The 12,889-nt window shown below is 59.8% G+C and overlaps 3 protein-coding genes across 8 annotated transcripts; 1 reads left to right on the top strand and 2 right to left on the bottom strand.

Moving 5' to 3' along the window:
• ap4s1 (adaptor related protein complex 4 subunit sigma 1) lies at window positions 1-2,697 on the bottom strand. Of its 2 annotated transcripts, XM_088433474.1 has the most exons (6): window positions 1,758-2,697; window positions 1,340-1,499; window positions 847-933; window positions 680-748; window positions 597-608; window positions 1-451 (listed from the first exon to the last, which is right to left on the bottom strand). In XM_088433474.1, exons 2-6 carry the CDS (start codon window positions 1,475-1,477, stop codon window positions 323-325), a joined length of 435 nt encoding a protein of 144 aa, XP_088289600.1. In that variant the 5' UTR covers window positions 1,478-1,499; window positions 1,758-2,697; the 3' UTR covers window positions 1-322. The 2 variants fall into 2 exon arrangements, with proteins under 2 accessions (XP_088289600.1, XP_088289601.1); XM_088433475.1 differs by lacking the exon at window positions 1,758-2,697 and having other exon boundaries at window positions 1,340-1,555.
• Window positions 1,573-9,226, top strand: strn3 (striatin, calmodulin binding protein 3). 3 transcript variants are annotated; one of them, XM_088433468.1, is made up of 16 exons: window positions 1,573-2,745; window positions 4,299-4,402; window positions 4,479-4,552; window positions 4,884-4,959; window positions 5,028-5,189; window positions 5,256-5,394; window positions 5,698-5,836; window positions 5,905-6,044; window positions 6,116-6,294; window positions 7,244-7,291; window positions 7,368-7,489; window positions 7,576-7,743; window positions 7,818-7,958; window positions 8,027-8,134; window positions 8,227-8,313; window positions 8,375-9,226. In XM_088433468.1, exons 1-16 carry the CDS (start codon window positions 2,146-2,148, stop codon window positions 8,542-8,544), a joined length of 2,457 nt encoding a protein of 818 aa, XP_088289594.1. In that variant the 5' UTR covers window positions 1,573-2,145; the 3' UTR covers window positions 8,545-9,226. The 3 variants fall into 3 exon arrangements, with proteins under 3 accessions (XP_088289594.1, XP_088289595.1, XP_088289593.1); XM_088433469.1 differs by having other exon boundaries at window positions 4,881-4,959; window positions 7,818-7,994; XM_088433467.1 differs by having other exon boundaries at window positions 1,579-2,745; window positions 4,881-4,959.
• LOC148412326 (uncharacterized) lies at window positions 8,661-12,617 on the bottom strand. 3 transcript variants are annotated; one of them, XM_088433470.1, is made up of 9 exons: window positions 12,427-12,617; window positions 11,941-12,174; window positions 11,705-11,872; window positions 11,463-11,632; window positions 11,104-11,254; window positions 10,791-11,026; window positions 10,501-10,719; window positions 10,337-10,435; window positions 8,661-9,030 (listed from the first exon to the last, which is right to left on the bottom strand). In XM_088433470.1, the coding sequence occupies exons 1-9, from the start codon at window positions 12,563-12,565 to the stop codon at window positions 8,767-8,769; spliced, it is 1,680 nt and encodes a 559-aa protein (XP_088289596.1). In that variant the 5' UTR covers window positions 12,566-12,617; the 3' UTR covers window positions 8,661-8,766. The 3 variants fall into 3 exon arrangements, with proteins under 3 accessions (XP_088289596.1, XP_088289599.1, XP_088289598.1); XM_088433473.1 differs by having other exon boundaries at window positions 10,791-10,964; window positions 12,427-12,553; XM_088433472.1 differs by lacking the exon at window positions 11,104-11,254 and having other exon boundaries at window positions 10,791-10,964.
• Between the last annotated feature and the right edge of the window lie 272 nt (window positions 12,618-12,889).

The following is a 12,889-nucleotide window of genomic DNA, read 5'->3' as shown; positions in this document are numbered from 1 at the left end:
CTCTTTTGAGCTGTCTATTTATTTCCCCTGGACAGCCAGGTACGCAAAAGCAGCGCTGCTATCCTTTGAAAGCCAGGGCGGCGCCGTTTGCTCACCCCGACGGCCCCAAACCGCGAGTTGCCGTTTTGCAAACGAGTGTGTTTTGCCCAGAATTAATAGGGATAAAAAACGTGAAATCGTGGTCTTGTCCCAAATCGCTCCGAAGTTTAGTAGAAAATTGAATTTTTCAAAAAACAAACGGGGAAGAAAGGAATGCAGCACACCGATTGACGCGTCGATGAAAACACACAGGCTGAAAAAAATCCGCCGTCTCCTTTCTGCATCAGCTGTCGGTCATCTTGTCCAGGGCATCGAGCGGCGCCAGGACATTGCTCTTGTTGGTCTCCACGATGCGCCCGTTCTGGATCATCTCGTCCAGGATGATGTGAACGCGGTCCAGGTTGAACATGATCTGCGGCGCCGACCGCTCAAGGAATGCCAAAACCGGATCAAATGTACCGCATACGATATAGCTGAATGTGCATATACATCTAAATACGTATATATGTGTGTGTTGCAGATGTTTCTGTTATGTAAGGACATGCAAGAAAGGATACATCCAGTTCACTCTGTTGGGGGGGGGACACAAAAACAAAAGTAGCAAACGCCTTCGGGTACGACGTCATCTTTTCCAACTCACCACGCGGCTGAAGTATTTGTCGAGAACCTCCACGAAGTTCTGGACCAGCTCGTAGATGCAGAGCTCGTTCTGGAGGGGACCGAAAATCGTCAGTCGCGGCGCTCGAATGGGCTAACGCGCGCGAAGGTGGGCCAAGGTCCAAACGGGCGTGAGGCCGGGTCACTCGCCTCGTCGTCTGTGACGCCCACGGCCACGTAGAGGGCGGCGTACTGGCGGAAAACCACCTTCGAGTCTTTGTACTCCACGAAAGAACACTGGGGGAAAACCGGCTGCGTTAAAGCGGGTCGGAAATTCCAGCTTGTGTGCGCGCATATGCTGTATATATATTTCTTTGCGCGGGTTTTGTTTCGTTTGTTTTGCTGTAATCCCAGCGGTGATCGCTAGATGGCAAACGACAACTCCTCCTCAACGGTGCCCGATACGGCCAAAAGATTTCCCTTGGGACAGTCCTTTAGTGTTCGTTCAATTAAAACCGCGAGGAGCCCCTGGGGCGTTGGCGTCAAACACAACCGGCGAGGCAGCACATGTGGACAGACGTCACATTAACGCCAGGCATGCAATTCTTGTCCTGCACCCATGCAGCAATTGGGCCTCGGCTGATGGAACGTCATTTAGCGTGGCGTGACCGCGCGCGGTAGACGGGAAGCGACCTGAGGTCACCTGGTCTTTGCCGCGGCTCAGGCAGGCGCGGACGACGTCGGCCTCCAGCGCCGTCCTGCGGCTCATGTCCAGCGCTCGGTAGTACCTGCAGAGTCGGGTCTGACCCTGGCGGTTGACCATCAGGACGAAGGTGATCATGCTCCACGCCGATCGGTCAAGCCTTCGGACGTCCACGCAAACCGGACGTGACGTTTGGAACGCTCTCTGGAGGTTTCGCTATTCGCCTTATTGACCGTACGGTTTCGAAAGACTGTAGCTCAACTTGTGTAAATATGACGCGACCTTCAAATCGGCGAAGTTAAAGGCATCGAGTAAGATGTTCATGTAGTTGTAATGAGGAACGCGTCTCTTTTTCGCAGTCGTACTAATCGTGATAAGAGCGAGAAACGGTTCCGCCAGTGTCGCACTGCCCACTCACGCTCGAGTCCATATGTTAGCTGCTACGTGGGCTTCGTCAGATCAGTCCCAAAACGGCGAGAGTCGGGCTCCTCTTGAGTCGTTCCGTGCCGTTGATATTCGATCATTCGTACGAAGCATCGGGATCAACCGCGGAAAGAACGATTCCGCGAAAACGGCGAATGTTTCGCCGACGCAACAAGCGGAGCGAGTGCCCGGCGAGCACCATTGAGTTGAGCTGCGTTCGCGGCAAAAACAAAGAGTGGGAAGTTTGGCATTCGTTGTTCAGCTGCTTACTGAGCTTCGCCCGAAGGACGAAAAAACGGAAGCGATCCAAAACGGGACAGGATTCCCAGCATGGAAATATTTTACTGTGAAAATAGTTGAAATGTGACTTAGAACTCAAAGGGATGTTTGAAAAGGGCGGACGAACGCGGATGCGCGAGTCACCCGGCTCGTCGGCTCCGCGATGTCCGTTTTTTCCTCGTGTCGTTGAACCTCGCCGCGGTGCATGCCGGGAACCCTCCCGGTTCCCCTCAGCTGCCGCTCGGGCGCTCAGTAATGGCTGCCGGTTAGCTCCGTTCGGTCCGCAGCTCCGTCGTCAGACGCACTCAGCGAGCCGCGCTTCTCCGGGGGGAGCCGAGCCGAGCCGAGCCGAGCCGGGGTGGGATCCCAAGCGGAGACTTCGCTTCTCTCGGCGGACACTTTCCGACATGGACGAGCATCCCGGCGGGGGATCCGCCGCCGCCGCCGGACCTCCGCAGCCGCAGGCGCAGCAGGAGCTCCAGCCCGGGGGGGCCGGAGGAGCTCACCCGGGCATCGGGGCGACGGTGCTGGGGCCGCAGCCGCAGCCGCAGACGCAGACGCAGACGCAGACGCAGCCGAGCGACGACTTGCCCCGGCCCCAGCAGCAGTACACCATCCCCGGCATTCTGCACTACATCCAGCACGAGTGGGCCCGCTTCGAGATGGAGCGGGCCCACTGGGAAGTGGAGCGGGCCGAACTGCAGGTGAGCCGCGCGGGACCCGGACCCGGCCCGGCCCGGCCCGGCCCGGCCCGGGGCTGTGGACGCGCCGGTGACGTCTGCATCATCGGCTAATAATAGCCGTCTTACTAATGTGGCAAAGCAGCTGGATGCCCGCGGAGCTTTAGGAAATCCACACACACAAAAACATTGCGAAAGCTCATCAATAAATTGCATGTGCGCTATCGATCGCGCGTATGAGTCGGCGCAAGTGTCCACCGGAACGACCTCATGCGTTTCGAATGTTTTATCACCGATACTCGTCTCCGTCCGGCATTTACGGCGACCTAAATGACAAAGTAGTCGAGTGGTTGGCAAGAAAAATCACAGCTTGTCTGCGCCTGGACGGAGATTAGCCGCCTAGCCTAGCGGTTAGCTTGACGTCCGGTCCCCGAGCGAAACGTGTCCATTTTTCTCCGCTCGTCGCGGCTTCGCGTTTGTTTTCTCCCCGGCGAGACGCCGATTTCATGGCGGAACGTCCTGTATTCGACGGCGTTTTTTGGTTCGTCACGCTAGCTCGGCCCTAGCCTAACCTAGCCCAGCCCAGCCTAGCCTAGCCTAGCCTAGCCTAGCAGCTAAGATAGCAGCAAGTGGGCCTGCGTGACGTCACTACACGCTTTAGGACTGTCGATTAGGAATGGGAACATCAAGTGTTTCTTCCACAAGAGACAACTGTAGCGATTCTCATTTCGTCATTTATCGATACTCGTGAAAAATACAAAAACTAAGGGCCGCTGGGTTCGCAGTTCGAATTTTACTCGGTGGAATATGCATTAAAAGACAATTGAGGGTATTTCCCGTCAAGTCAATTGCAGTGCGCAATTATTTCTTACTATTATTTATACTCAACCAAAGTTGTGTCCTTTATAACATTAACGACAGAAATAAGCGATATAAATCCGACTTTCAACCAATGTTACACATTAGTCTGAAACTGAAAAACAAACGACAGAACTCAGTGCATCAAAGTGCACAAAAAAGTCAATCCTTATTTAAACAAGAAACATTTTCACCCAACTGTACCCTTTGATGCTGGAAAAAGTCTGAATCTACATATCTTAATCTAAAATTGGACTGGAACACAAATACAGGAGCACCGGTATCTTCAAATGTTTCACCCTGAAGAAAAAGCTTTTGCTCATTATGTTTAAAATCGCATTGTGTTAATTCATGTGATTCAAGCGGGAAAAAAAGTTGCTGACGGCAGTTGTAGAATTTTGACAGAGAGCACCACCTGTTGGCGCGGAGGTGCAAAGCCCGTTTACTTCATCAAGCTAATGGAGTTGGACTCCAAGCGTCCGCGGCTCAAAAAAACCCTTATTGCACACGCGCGCGCCGTCCCGACAACTGTACGGCGGTTACGCGCGGGCCCCGCGTCGGTTTCCGACGGCGACGGCCGCACCTCTGCTTCGCCTCCCCATCCGCCTGTTGCTATGGCCACCCCGCTTGCGCGCGCACGCGTTTATAAATAACAGCCGCGAGTGTCGGCTTTCAAATGCAGCTGCCGTCGCGCTGAGGTGCGCGCGCGTGTTTTTCAGGCGCGGATAGCTTTCCTCCAGGGTGAGAGGAAAGGTCAGGAGAACTTGAAGAATGACCTGGTCAGAAGAATTAAGATGTTGGAGTACGCGCTTAAGCAGGAGAGGTGGGCGCATGGCCAGCTGGCGCCGCGCCGCGCGCGTCTGCGCCAACCCACGCGTCTGCCTTTTGCCGTCCCGCAGGGCCAAGTTTCACAAGTTGAAATACGGAACCGAGTTGAATCAAGGCGACGTGAAGATGCCCAGCTTCGAGTCAGGTGACCTTGCTTAGCCCCGCCTGCTCACTCCCGCCTTCCCATGTTAACTGGCTTTTGTCTCCGCGTGCGCGTTTGCGTTCATTTCGCTTCCGTGCGTCGTCTGGTGTTTGTGCGGGATTCGTTGCGTCCCCTCGCTTCGCGTCGCCTGGAGTCGTTGACTTGCGTGCGTCCGTTCGCGCGGGGCGCCTAAAGTATACGTAAGCGCATTGGCGTTTTTCACACGTCCCCGCGCTCGTGCGTTTGCCCGTTGGCGTGCGCGTTGTCTGCTCGCGCCTTTGCCGCGCGCGTCGCGGCCGCCCGTTTGCCGACGATGGCCTTTGCGCCTCAGAAGGGAAGGAGTCGGAGGTGTCGGCGCTGCCGGCCAACAGCCAGCTGACGTGGAAGCAAGGGAGGCAGCTCCTCAGACAGTACGAGCGCCCGGCGCCCGCCGGCCGGCCGGCGGGGGGCCGCCGGCTGACCCGCCCGCGCTGCGCAGGTACCTGCAGGAGGTGGGCTACACGGACACCATCCTGGACGTGCGCACCCAGCGCGTGCGCTCGCTGCTGGGCCTGTCGGCGTCCCGTCGCAACGGCTCGCCGGACAAGACCGACCCGCGGCAGCTGGTCAACGGCGACGAGGCGCGCAAGGACGGCAAACGGTAACGGCGACGAGGCGCGCGAGCGCGCGGCCGGGGGGCTTCACGCGAGCGCGCCCTCTCGCGCAGGAGTCCGGCCCACGTCCTGGAGACCTTCAACTTCCTGGAGAACGCCGAGGACAGCGACGAGGACGAGGAGGAGGAGGACGGGGAGCCCGCGGACGACGTCGGCGAGGACGTCAAACATCGCAGAAAACACAAAAATAAGGCGAGCGCCGCGCTCCATCTCTGGGTCTCCATCTTCCTCCTATCCCTTTTCTTCAAGGGTCTCCCTTACCTTCGTCGCGCTCCCCATCTTTGTCTTCCCGTCCCTCCTCGTTTCCTCCCGTCGTCTCGTTGTCCTCGTCTCCGCCTCCCTCGTCATTGTCCCCATCTTGGTCTTCCTGCGCCTGCGTCCCTTTCGACCCTTTCCTCTTCTCGCTTCGGCCTCGTCTTCCCCTCCGCTCACGGTCTCCTTTCTCCTCTTCCCGCCCGCCCCCGTACGGGTCTTCCGCCGACCCCCTCGTCTCAGGTGGGCAACGAGGGCCTGGCGTCGGAGGAGGACGACGCCGACACGGAGGAGGCGCTGAAGGAGTTTGACTTTCTGGCGGCGGCGGAGGACGGCGAAGGCGCCGGCGAGGCGCGCAGCTCCGGGGACGGCACCGAGTGGGGTGAGCCCGGCGGGCCTCGGCCCTCCGTCCGCGCCCGCGCTAACGCCGGCCCTCCTTTGCGGCGCCAGCCGAGCCGCCGGCGTTCGCGCCGGGCCGGGACAAGGACTTTCTGATGGGCGGGGCCGACGGCGTCCCGGAGAGCGCGCTGGGCCTGGGCGATCTGGCCGACCTCACCGTCGCCAACGACGACGTGGACTTCGGCTACGACGTGAGCCCCGGCGCTTCGGGGGAGGGCGGCGCTTCCCGGCGGCCGGCTTGACTCCCCCCCTCCGCCCGCAGCCGTCGTCCGATCGGGAGTCGTCCTTCCGGAAGACGTGGAACCCCAAGTACACGCTGCGCAGCCACTTCGACGGCGTGCGGGCGCTGGCCTTCCACCCGACGGAGCCGTGCCTGCTCACCGTGTCCGAGGACCACACGCTCAAGCTCTGGAACCTCACCAAGACCGTCGCCGCCAAAAAGTGGGCCCGCGTCTTTTCCCCGCGCGCCCCGAAAGCCAGCGCGCGTTCGGGACGTCTCGGTCGCGACGCCCCATTTCGCCGGCTCGTTATTAGGATTTGACCTCTGCTCGGCCGCGCCTCTTGCTCGGAAAAAACACGTGAAAAACCGAAGGCCGCCCCGTCGCCGTAATATGAGACGCGGCCGTGTTTCTTAGTTGGTGATGCGTTTTTATCGCGTATCCATAAGCGCCGCCCTTTAAATTGAAACTGGCTTTGGCTAACGTCGGACGTATTCCCATAAAAACGCATGTGGAACATAGCGCTTTGCCGTTGTTGCCTTAGCAACGGTACGACCCGGAAAGCGCTTCGCGCGACCCCGAACTCAACTGCCCTCAACTCCCGCGCTCGTAACGATAATCGTTAAAAACATCGTGGCCCCCGCGGACTCGGAAATGATTCCCGGATCGCCGGAAACGTCAAATCGAAACGTACAAACGAAAGGTCCTAAAAAGGCGTCTCTCTCTCTCCACTCATCAGCAAGGCGCCGGCGCCATCTCAAGGCAAACCGGTCGCCCGCATTCATGTTGTTGACCGTTCTTTTTTTGTTTTAGGGTTATTTACGTATTATAAAGGCATGTCATTCTAGTGCGTATTTGTTAGCGCTTTTTATTACCGAATAATATTGTTTTCGAGGGTTTAGGAGCGTTTTGGGTGGCCTCGGAAGGGATCGGGCCACTGACGCGTCTACGTCACGTGACCAAAGGACTTTGGAACAAATTTTGTAAGCGGGGGTCCCGTCCATCCCAAAGTTTTCCTTCAAAGCGCCGTTCGCCTTCACCTAGTCCGACACGCGGGAATCCCGGCGGGCCGCGGCCCATTCCGACGTTTGCCGGACGCGCTCGTGCGTTTCAAAGAAAACAAATGATGCCCGACGGCTTCTTTTTGCGATGACTTCTCCTCGTGTGCGCAGGAGCGCCTCGTTGGACGTGGAGCCCGTGTACACCTTCCGAGCGCACGTGTACGTACGGCGCGGCGCGGCGCGGGGGCCGGGCCCCGCCTCCTCCCCGGCTGAACCCGCCCCCCTCCCTCCGCAGCGGCCCCGTTTTGTCGCTGGCCGTCACCTCCGGCGGCGAGCAGTGCTTCAGCGGCGGCGTGGACGCCACCATCCAGTGGTGGAACCTCCCCGGCCCCGACGTGGACCCCTACGACACCTACGGTGCGAGCGCCGCCCCGCCCCGCGCCGCCCCGCCCCGCCCTTTTCGCCGGCCGACGAGGAATTTGCCCTTTCCCTTTTTGCGGCAGACGCCGGCGTGCTGTCGGGGACGTGGACGGGGCACGCGGACGCCGTGTGGGGCCTGGCCTACAGCGGCGTCAAGGACCGCCTCCTGTCCTGCTCGGCCGACGGGACCGTCAAGCTGTGGGACCCGCGCCTCCGGAGGCCCTGCGTCAGCACGCTCAACGCCGCCGCAGGTCGGCGCCGCTTCCGCCGCCGCCGGCGCAGGCGGGCCTCCCCTGGCCCCGCTCAGCGCCCGCCTCTCGCGCAGAGCGCGGCGTGCCCACCTCGGTGGACTTCGGCGGCTGCGACCCGGCCCGGGCGGTCGCCGCCTTCGACGGCGGCGACGTGGTGCTCTATGACCTGGAGACGTCGCAGAGCGCGCTGGCGCTGGAGGCCCCGGCCCAGACAGGTAAGCGTGCCGGCCGGGAGCCGGCGGGAGCTCCCGGCGGCCATCTTGTCCCGCCGCGCCCCCCGCAGGCCGGCCCGGCCGCCGCCGCATCCACAAGGTGGTGAGCCATCCCACGCTGGCCGTCACCGTCACGGCGCACGAGGACCGCACCGTCAAGTTCTTCGACAACAAGTCCGGTGGGACCTCGCTCCGAACGAAAAGGGCTTTCCCGCTTGCCCGCCCGCCCGCCGCAACTCGTCACTCTGCCGGCGCTTCTTGGCCTTTGCAGGTCAGCTGATCCACTCCATGGTGGCCCACCTGGACGCCGTCAGCAGCCTGGCCGTGGACCCCAACGGCATCTACCTGCTGTCCGGCAGTAAGCCCGCCCCCCCGCCCGCGCGCCCGCCCGCCCGCGCGCCCACGTGCCCGCCTTTCAGGTCACGACTGCTCGCTGCGCCTGTGGAACCTGGACTCCAAGACGTGCGTGCAGGAGATCACGGCGCACCGCAAGAAGAGCGACGAGGCCATCTACGACGTGACCTTTCACCCCTCCAAGGCCTACATCGCCTCGGCCGGAGCCGACGCCCTCGCCAGGGTTTACGTGTAGGCCCCTCCCCCCGGCCCGCAGAGGACGCGGGGGCCCCCCGCCTCGCCCGGCCCGGCCCGGCCCGGCCCGGCCCGGCCCGGCCCCTCGCTCAAAGTCCGGGAAAGAAGCGCCAACCCTTCCCCGCTTTTATTTATTTCGCTTTTGCCACAAGCTCGGGCGGACGCGGGGCGCCGGGAGGGCGAGGAGCGAGGAGCGAGGAGCGGCGCAATAAAAGTATTTTTGTTAGTCTTCCAAGTGGCCTTTGCTTTGCTTGTCCGGGCGGGCGGGGCCTCCCTCCCGCGCCGTCCCCTCCAGGCGGCGCCGCAGCAGGAGTCCCAGGCGCCGCTCGCTCCGGCGCAGCTCCTGGCCGCGCCGGGTCAGCGCCGCCCGCCGCAGCAGCGTCGCGTTGAGGCCCGCCGTCGGCAGCGCCGCTTCGGGGAGCGTCCCGGTCTGGCGGGGAACGCCAGAACTCGTCGCGCCCCGCGGAAGGCGGCCGCCGACGTTAACCTTTCCAAAAAAAAAGGCGTTTCCCCAATTAAAGTGAGCGGAAGCCCCCCCCCCCCCCCCTCCCCCGCCGTGTATAGAAAGCCTTTTTTATTCGATGAAGTTTTATTAAGAAATGACCATGTATTATAAGTTATTTTCCGATGAAAACCATGTGTAGTAAGTGTTTTTTCCCCAATAAAAACGACAGTATAAAAACGCTTTTTTATCTTTTTTTGATCAAAACTTGTAAGGCCGTTTTTCGTTTAAATAAAAAGGACTATATATAGTCAGTTTGCTGTTGTTTTTAGGAAAACAACGGAGAGGAAGTTTTTTTAAAAGCCGTGTGTACTAAGGCTTTTTTTTCTAAGAAACGACAGTCTAGTAAGGCTTTTTTCATAGCATCGCAAGGGGTTTTTTTGCAGAAAAAAAACGACAGTATAGTAAGGTCTTTTTTTTTCAAAAACTACAGGATATAGTAAAGCCTTTTTGTTTAAAAAAAAAAAACAGTCTAGAACGGTCTATAGTAAGACTTTTTTTCGAATAAAAAAACGACCGTAGTAAGGCTTTTTTTGGCAAAAAAAGTCTAGTAAGGCTTTTAAAAGGAAAACTGACAGTCTAGTAAGGCTTTTTTCACAAAAAAAACAGTATATAGTAATGCTTTTTTTTAAAAAAAACGTCAGTGCATAAGTAAGGCTTTTGTAAAAAAAAAAAAAGTCTATAGTAAGGTTTTATATATATATATATATATATATATATATAACTAACTTTTTATAGTAAGTTTACTTTTTTGGAAAAAAAGAGTATCGTAAGGCTTTAAAAAAAGAGTCTATAGTAAGACTTGAAAAAAAAAATATGGCAGTCTATAGTAAGGTTTTTAATGCAAAAAAAATCCCAGTCTAGTAAGACTTTTTGGGGGGCAAAAAAATGACTGTCAATAGCTAGGCATTTTTTTCGCAAAAAAACAACAGTCTATAGCAAAGCTATTTTGGGGGGAAAAAACGACTGTCTACAATAAGGTTTTTAAAAAAAGTAAATAAAACGACAGTATAAAGTAAGTCTATAGTAAGGCTTTTTTTTCCACAAAAAAGTCTATAGTAAAGCTTTTTTTAAAAAAAAAAGTCTAAAGTAAGGCTTTTTTAAAAAAAAAAACTGACAGTCAATAGTAAGGTTTTTTTTTTTCAAAACAACGAGTCAATAGTAAGGCTTTTTTTTTCCAAAAAAAACTGACAGTCAATAGTAAGGTTTTTTTTTTCAAAAAAACGAGTCAATAGTAAGGCTTTTTTTCGCAAAAAGGCTTGTTTTCACAATAAAACTGATAATGCCAAACCTGTGTCGCAGCCGCGGCTGGCGGCCTCCGCTCGTCGCCGAACGCCGCGCGGCGCTGCAAGTTGGCGCACAGTGCGGCGGCGTGCACGACCCGCTCACCCTGCGCGCAACAAGCCAGGTGAGAAAGGCGCGGCGCGGCCCGCCCGGCCCCCGGTCCCCACCCACCTGGACGACGGCCGCCCCCAGCTTGCGCGCGGCGCCGTCCGCCCGCAGCGCGAGGACGGCCAGGCGTCTCCGGGCCGCCCGGCGAGCTCGCCAAAGGTGGCGGGCCAGGCGGCGCGCCTCGGCCGTCGCCCGGGCGCCGGCCGCCGCCAGCGCGTCCGCCTCCGACGCCGTCTCCGTGCGGAAGGCGCTCATCTTGGCGCGGAGTCGGGTCACGGCGGCCTGTCCGGATGGGGACGGTCAGTCATGCGAGCGGGCCCGACCCCCCGCCCCCGCCCCGCCCCGCCCCCCACCTGCAGCCTGCGCACTCTGCCGACGTCCCGGCCCGCGCGCTCCATCAGTCGTCGGTTCCGGGCCATCAGCAGTTGGGCCGGGCGGCGCGCCCGCTCCGTCTCTCCGGCCGCTTCCCGCTTCCGGCGCAGCCTCTCTTGCAGTTTCTCCCCGTCGGCCCCGAGCAGCGCCGCCACCTGCCGGGCGGCGTCCGTCCGGGTTAGGCCGCGCAAAGCTTCCCACCTAAGCGCTCCAGACTCTTTGCCCCGTCCAAGCAGGCGGAAAGAAGTTAGCCGGCGCGCGAGCGAGCGAGCGAGCGGTGGGTCGCCGGACTACCCGTTCCCGCCGGGCGTGGCGCCGGGCCTCCGCCATGTCGGCGTACAGGTCGCAGACGGCGGCCAGGACGGCGCGGTGCCGCCGCGCCAGCATCAACGCCGCATCCTCCGAGTGGCCGCGCCGACGGCGAGACCGGGCCGCCGCCTCGTCGCTGCGGGGGGCGCGTTAGCGCGTTAGCGGGCGTCCCACCTCCGTTGCTTTTCCCCAATCCATCAAATTGGTCGAATTGCTCGAAGCTCCCGGAAGGGGAAGGGAAAGTCGGACACCTCCAGGGTGGGAGGAGGCCCCTTCCGGGCTCAACTCAAATCATCTTTGGGTCACGACGCCTTTGAGGAACGCGGAGGGACGCCGTCGCCCACCTGTCCTGGGCGAAGCCCCGTCCCACGTCTCGCAGACTTTGCTCCCAGTGGCGGCGGACGAAACGGGCGCGTCGCTCCAGCAGGCGGCGCAGGCGCTCCGCGTGCAGGAGGTGAAGGCGGCCGAGGCGCCGGCGCTGACGCTCCGCCTCCTCCAGGTCGCCCGACAGGCTCTGTCCGGACGGGGGAGGGGGGGGCGTGAGGGGTCGCGGGCGAGCGGGAAAGCGGGCCGCCGCGCCGGGCACCTCGGCCAGGCGGTCCAGCCCGTCCAGCCGTCGGCGGAAGCTCCCCCTCAGGACGGCCAGGCGGCGGCGCAGCTGCTCCGAGCGCGCCCGGCGGAGGACGGCGCGCCACGCCTGCTCCAGCTTGGCCCCGTTGGCCCCGGAGCTCCGCTCCTCCCGCTCGACTTTCACCTGGTCGGCCATCGCCGCCGTCACCGCGGTGGCGACGGCGCGGGAGGAGGCTCCTCCCCTTTCCTTACCGTGAGGAAGCGGGCGAGAAGCTCCTCCCTCTTCCTGGTGGCTTCCCCTTGCTGCTGCTTGGCCCGATGACGTCGCGGCGGTCGCTCCGCCCCGTCGTCTTCCTCGGACGCCCCGCCTCCTTTCTTCGCCCTCCTTGGCATCTTCCCCCTCTGCGTCCCCTCGGGAAGCCTGAACGGGAAGCCTGAACGGGAAGCCTGAACGGGAAGCCTGAACGGGAAGCCTGAACGGGAAGCCTGGACGGGAAGCGAAGGGGGGCCGAAGGGGGAAGTTTGCCCTTTTTTCTTTTCCAAAACGCGGAACCATTTACATCACGCATGCGCTATGCGTGACTACTAAGTCTTTCTAATCGCTATTATTGCTTCGCACGCTTTGCGGAGCGCTGCTACGACGTCACCAAAGTCAAGAAGCAAGAGAAATGAGCTCGTATTCGTTTGAAAGGGCGCCAGCGAATGACGACGTGGGAAACGGCGCGTCGGTCGCCTTACCTCTGCCGCTCACTTGGAATGTTTGCGCGCGGTTGCCACGGACACCGCCTTGCCGCGAACCCGAGGTCACTTCCGGTCCGGAGACGCAAACGCGCGCTTCCGCTTCCAAACTTCGGCAGCTCCATTCATTTATGTTCATCAGTCCTACTGATTTTCAATCGAGCGCGAGCAAGGCCGCGGCGTCACTTTATTGTTACGATGACATTTGCAATCGTGACATCCGTTTCCGGGAGAGGGCAGCCCCCCCGGCCGAGGATACCGACCGCCGACGGGGAGCGCCACGTTCCGAAGGCGTCCCGGGAAGTCTAGCCGGCCGGATCCGGAGCGCCGGCCTTCGGGAGCCTTTAAATAGCTCGCGGGCCGGGGCAAGCGGGGCAAGCGGGGCAAGCGGGGCAAGCGGGGCAAGCGGGGCAAGCGGGGCAAGCGGGGCCGGCTCCCGCCTTTTGCCGGGTCTTCGGCCCCC

The sequence above is a fragment of the Hippichthys cyanospilos genome, chromosome 14 (genome assembly GCF_059441005.1).
Source record: "Hippichthys cyanospilos isolate Australia breed blue-spotted pipefish chromosome 14, RoL_Hcya_1.0, whole genome shotgun sequence".
Taxonomy (NCBI): Eukaryota; Metazoa; Chordata; class Actinopteri; order Syngnathiformes; family Syngnathidae; genus Hippichthys; species Hippichthys cyanospilos.
This window is presented reverse-complemented; position numbering and strand designations above follow the sequence as displayed.

Excerpts from the sequence above, each read along its gene's own strand:
- strn3 (XM_088433469.1), top strand. The coding sequence starts at position 2,146 with ATGTTTGAAAAGGGCGGACGAACGCGGATGCGCGAGTCACCCGGCTCG. Across the intron at positions 5,837-5,904 it reads CGGGGACGGCACCGAGTGGG|CCGAGCCGCCGGCGTTCGCG; the intron begins GTGAGCCCGGCG and ends TTGCGGCGCCAG. Across the intron at positions 7,292-7,367 it reads TACACCTTCCGAGCGCACGT|CGGCCCCGTTTTGTCGCTGG; the intron begins GTACGTACGGCG and ends CTCCCTCCGCAG.
- ap4s1 (XM_088433474.1), bottom strand. The coding sequence starts at position 1,477 with ATGATCACCTTCGTCCTGATGGTCAACCGCCAGGGTCAGACCCGACTC. Across the intron at positions 934-1,339 it reads TGAGCCGCGGCAAAGACCAG|TGTTCTTTCGTGGAGTACAA; the intron begins GTGACCTCAGGT and ends GTTTTCCCCCAG. Across the intron at positions 749-846 it reads TGGGCGTCACAGACGACGAG|AACGAGCTCTGCATCTACGA; the intron begins GCGAGTGACCCG and ends GGTCCCCTCCAG.
- LOC148412326 (XM_088433470.1), bottom strand. The coding sequence starts at position 12,565 with ATGAACATAAATGAATGGAGCTGCCGAAGTTTGGAAGCGGAAGCGCGC. Across the intron at positions 12,175-12,426 it reads ATTCCAAGTGAGCGGCAGAG|GCTTCCCGTTCAGGCTTCCC; the intron begins GTAAGGCGACCG and ends CTTCCCGTCCAG. Across the intron at positions 11,255-11,462 it reads CGGGGCTTCGCCCAGGACAG|CGACGAGGCGGCGGCCCGGT; the intron begins GTGGGCGACGGC and ends CGCCCCCCGCAG.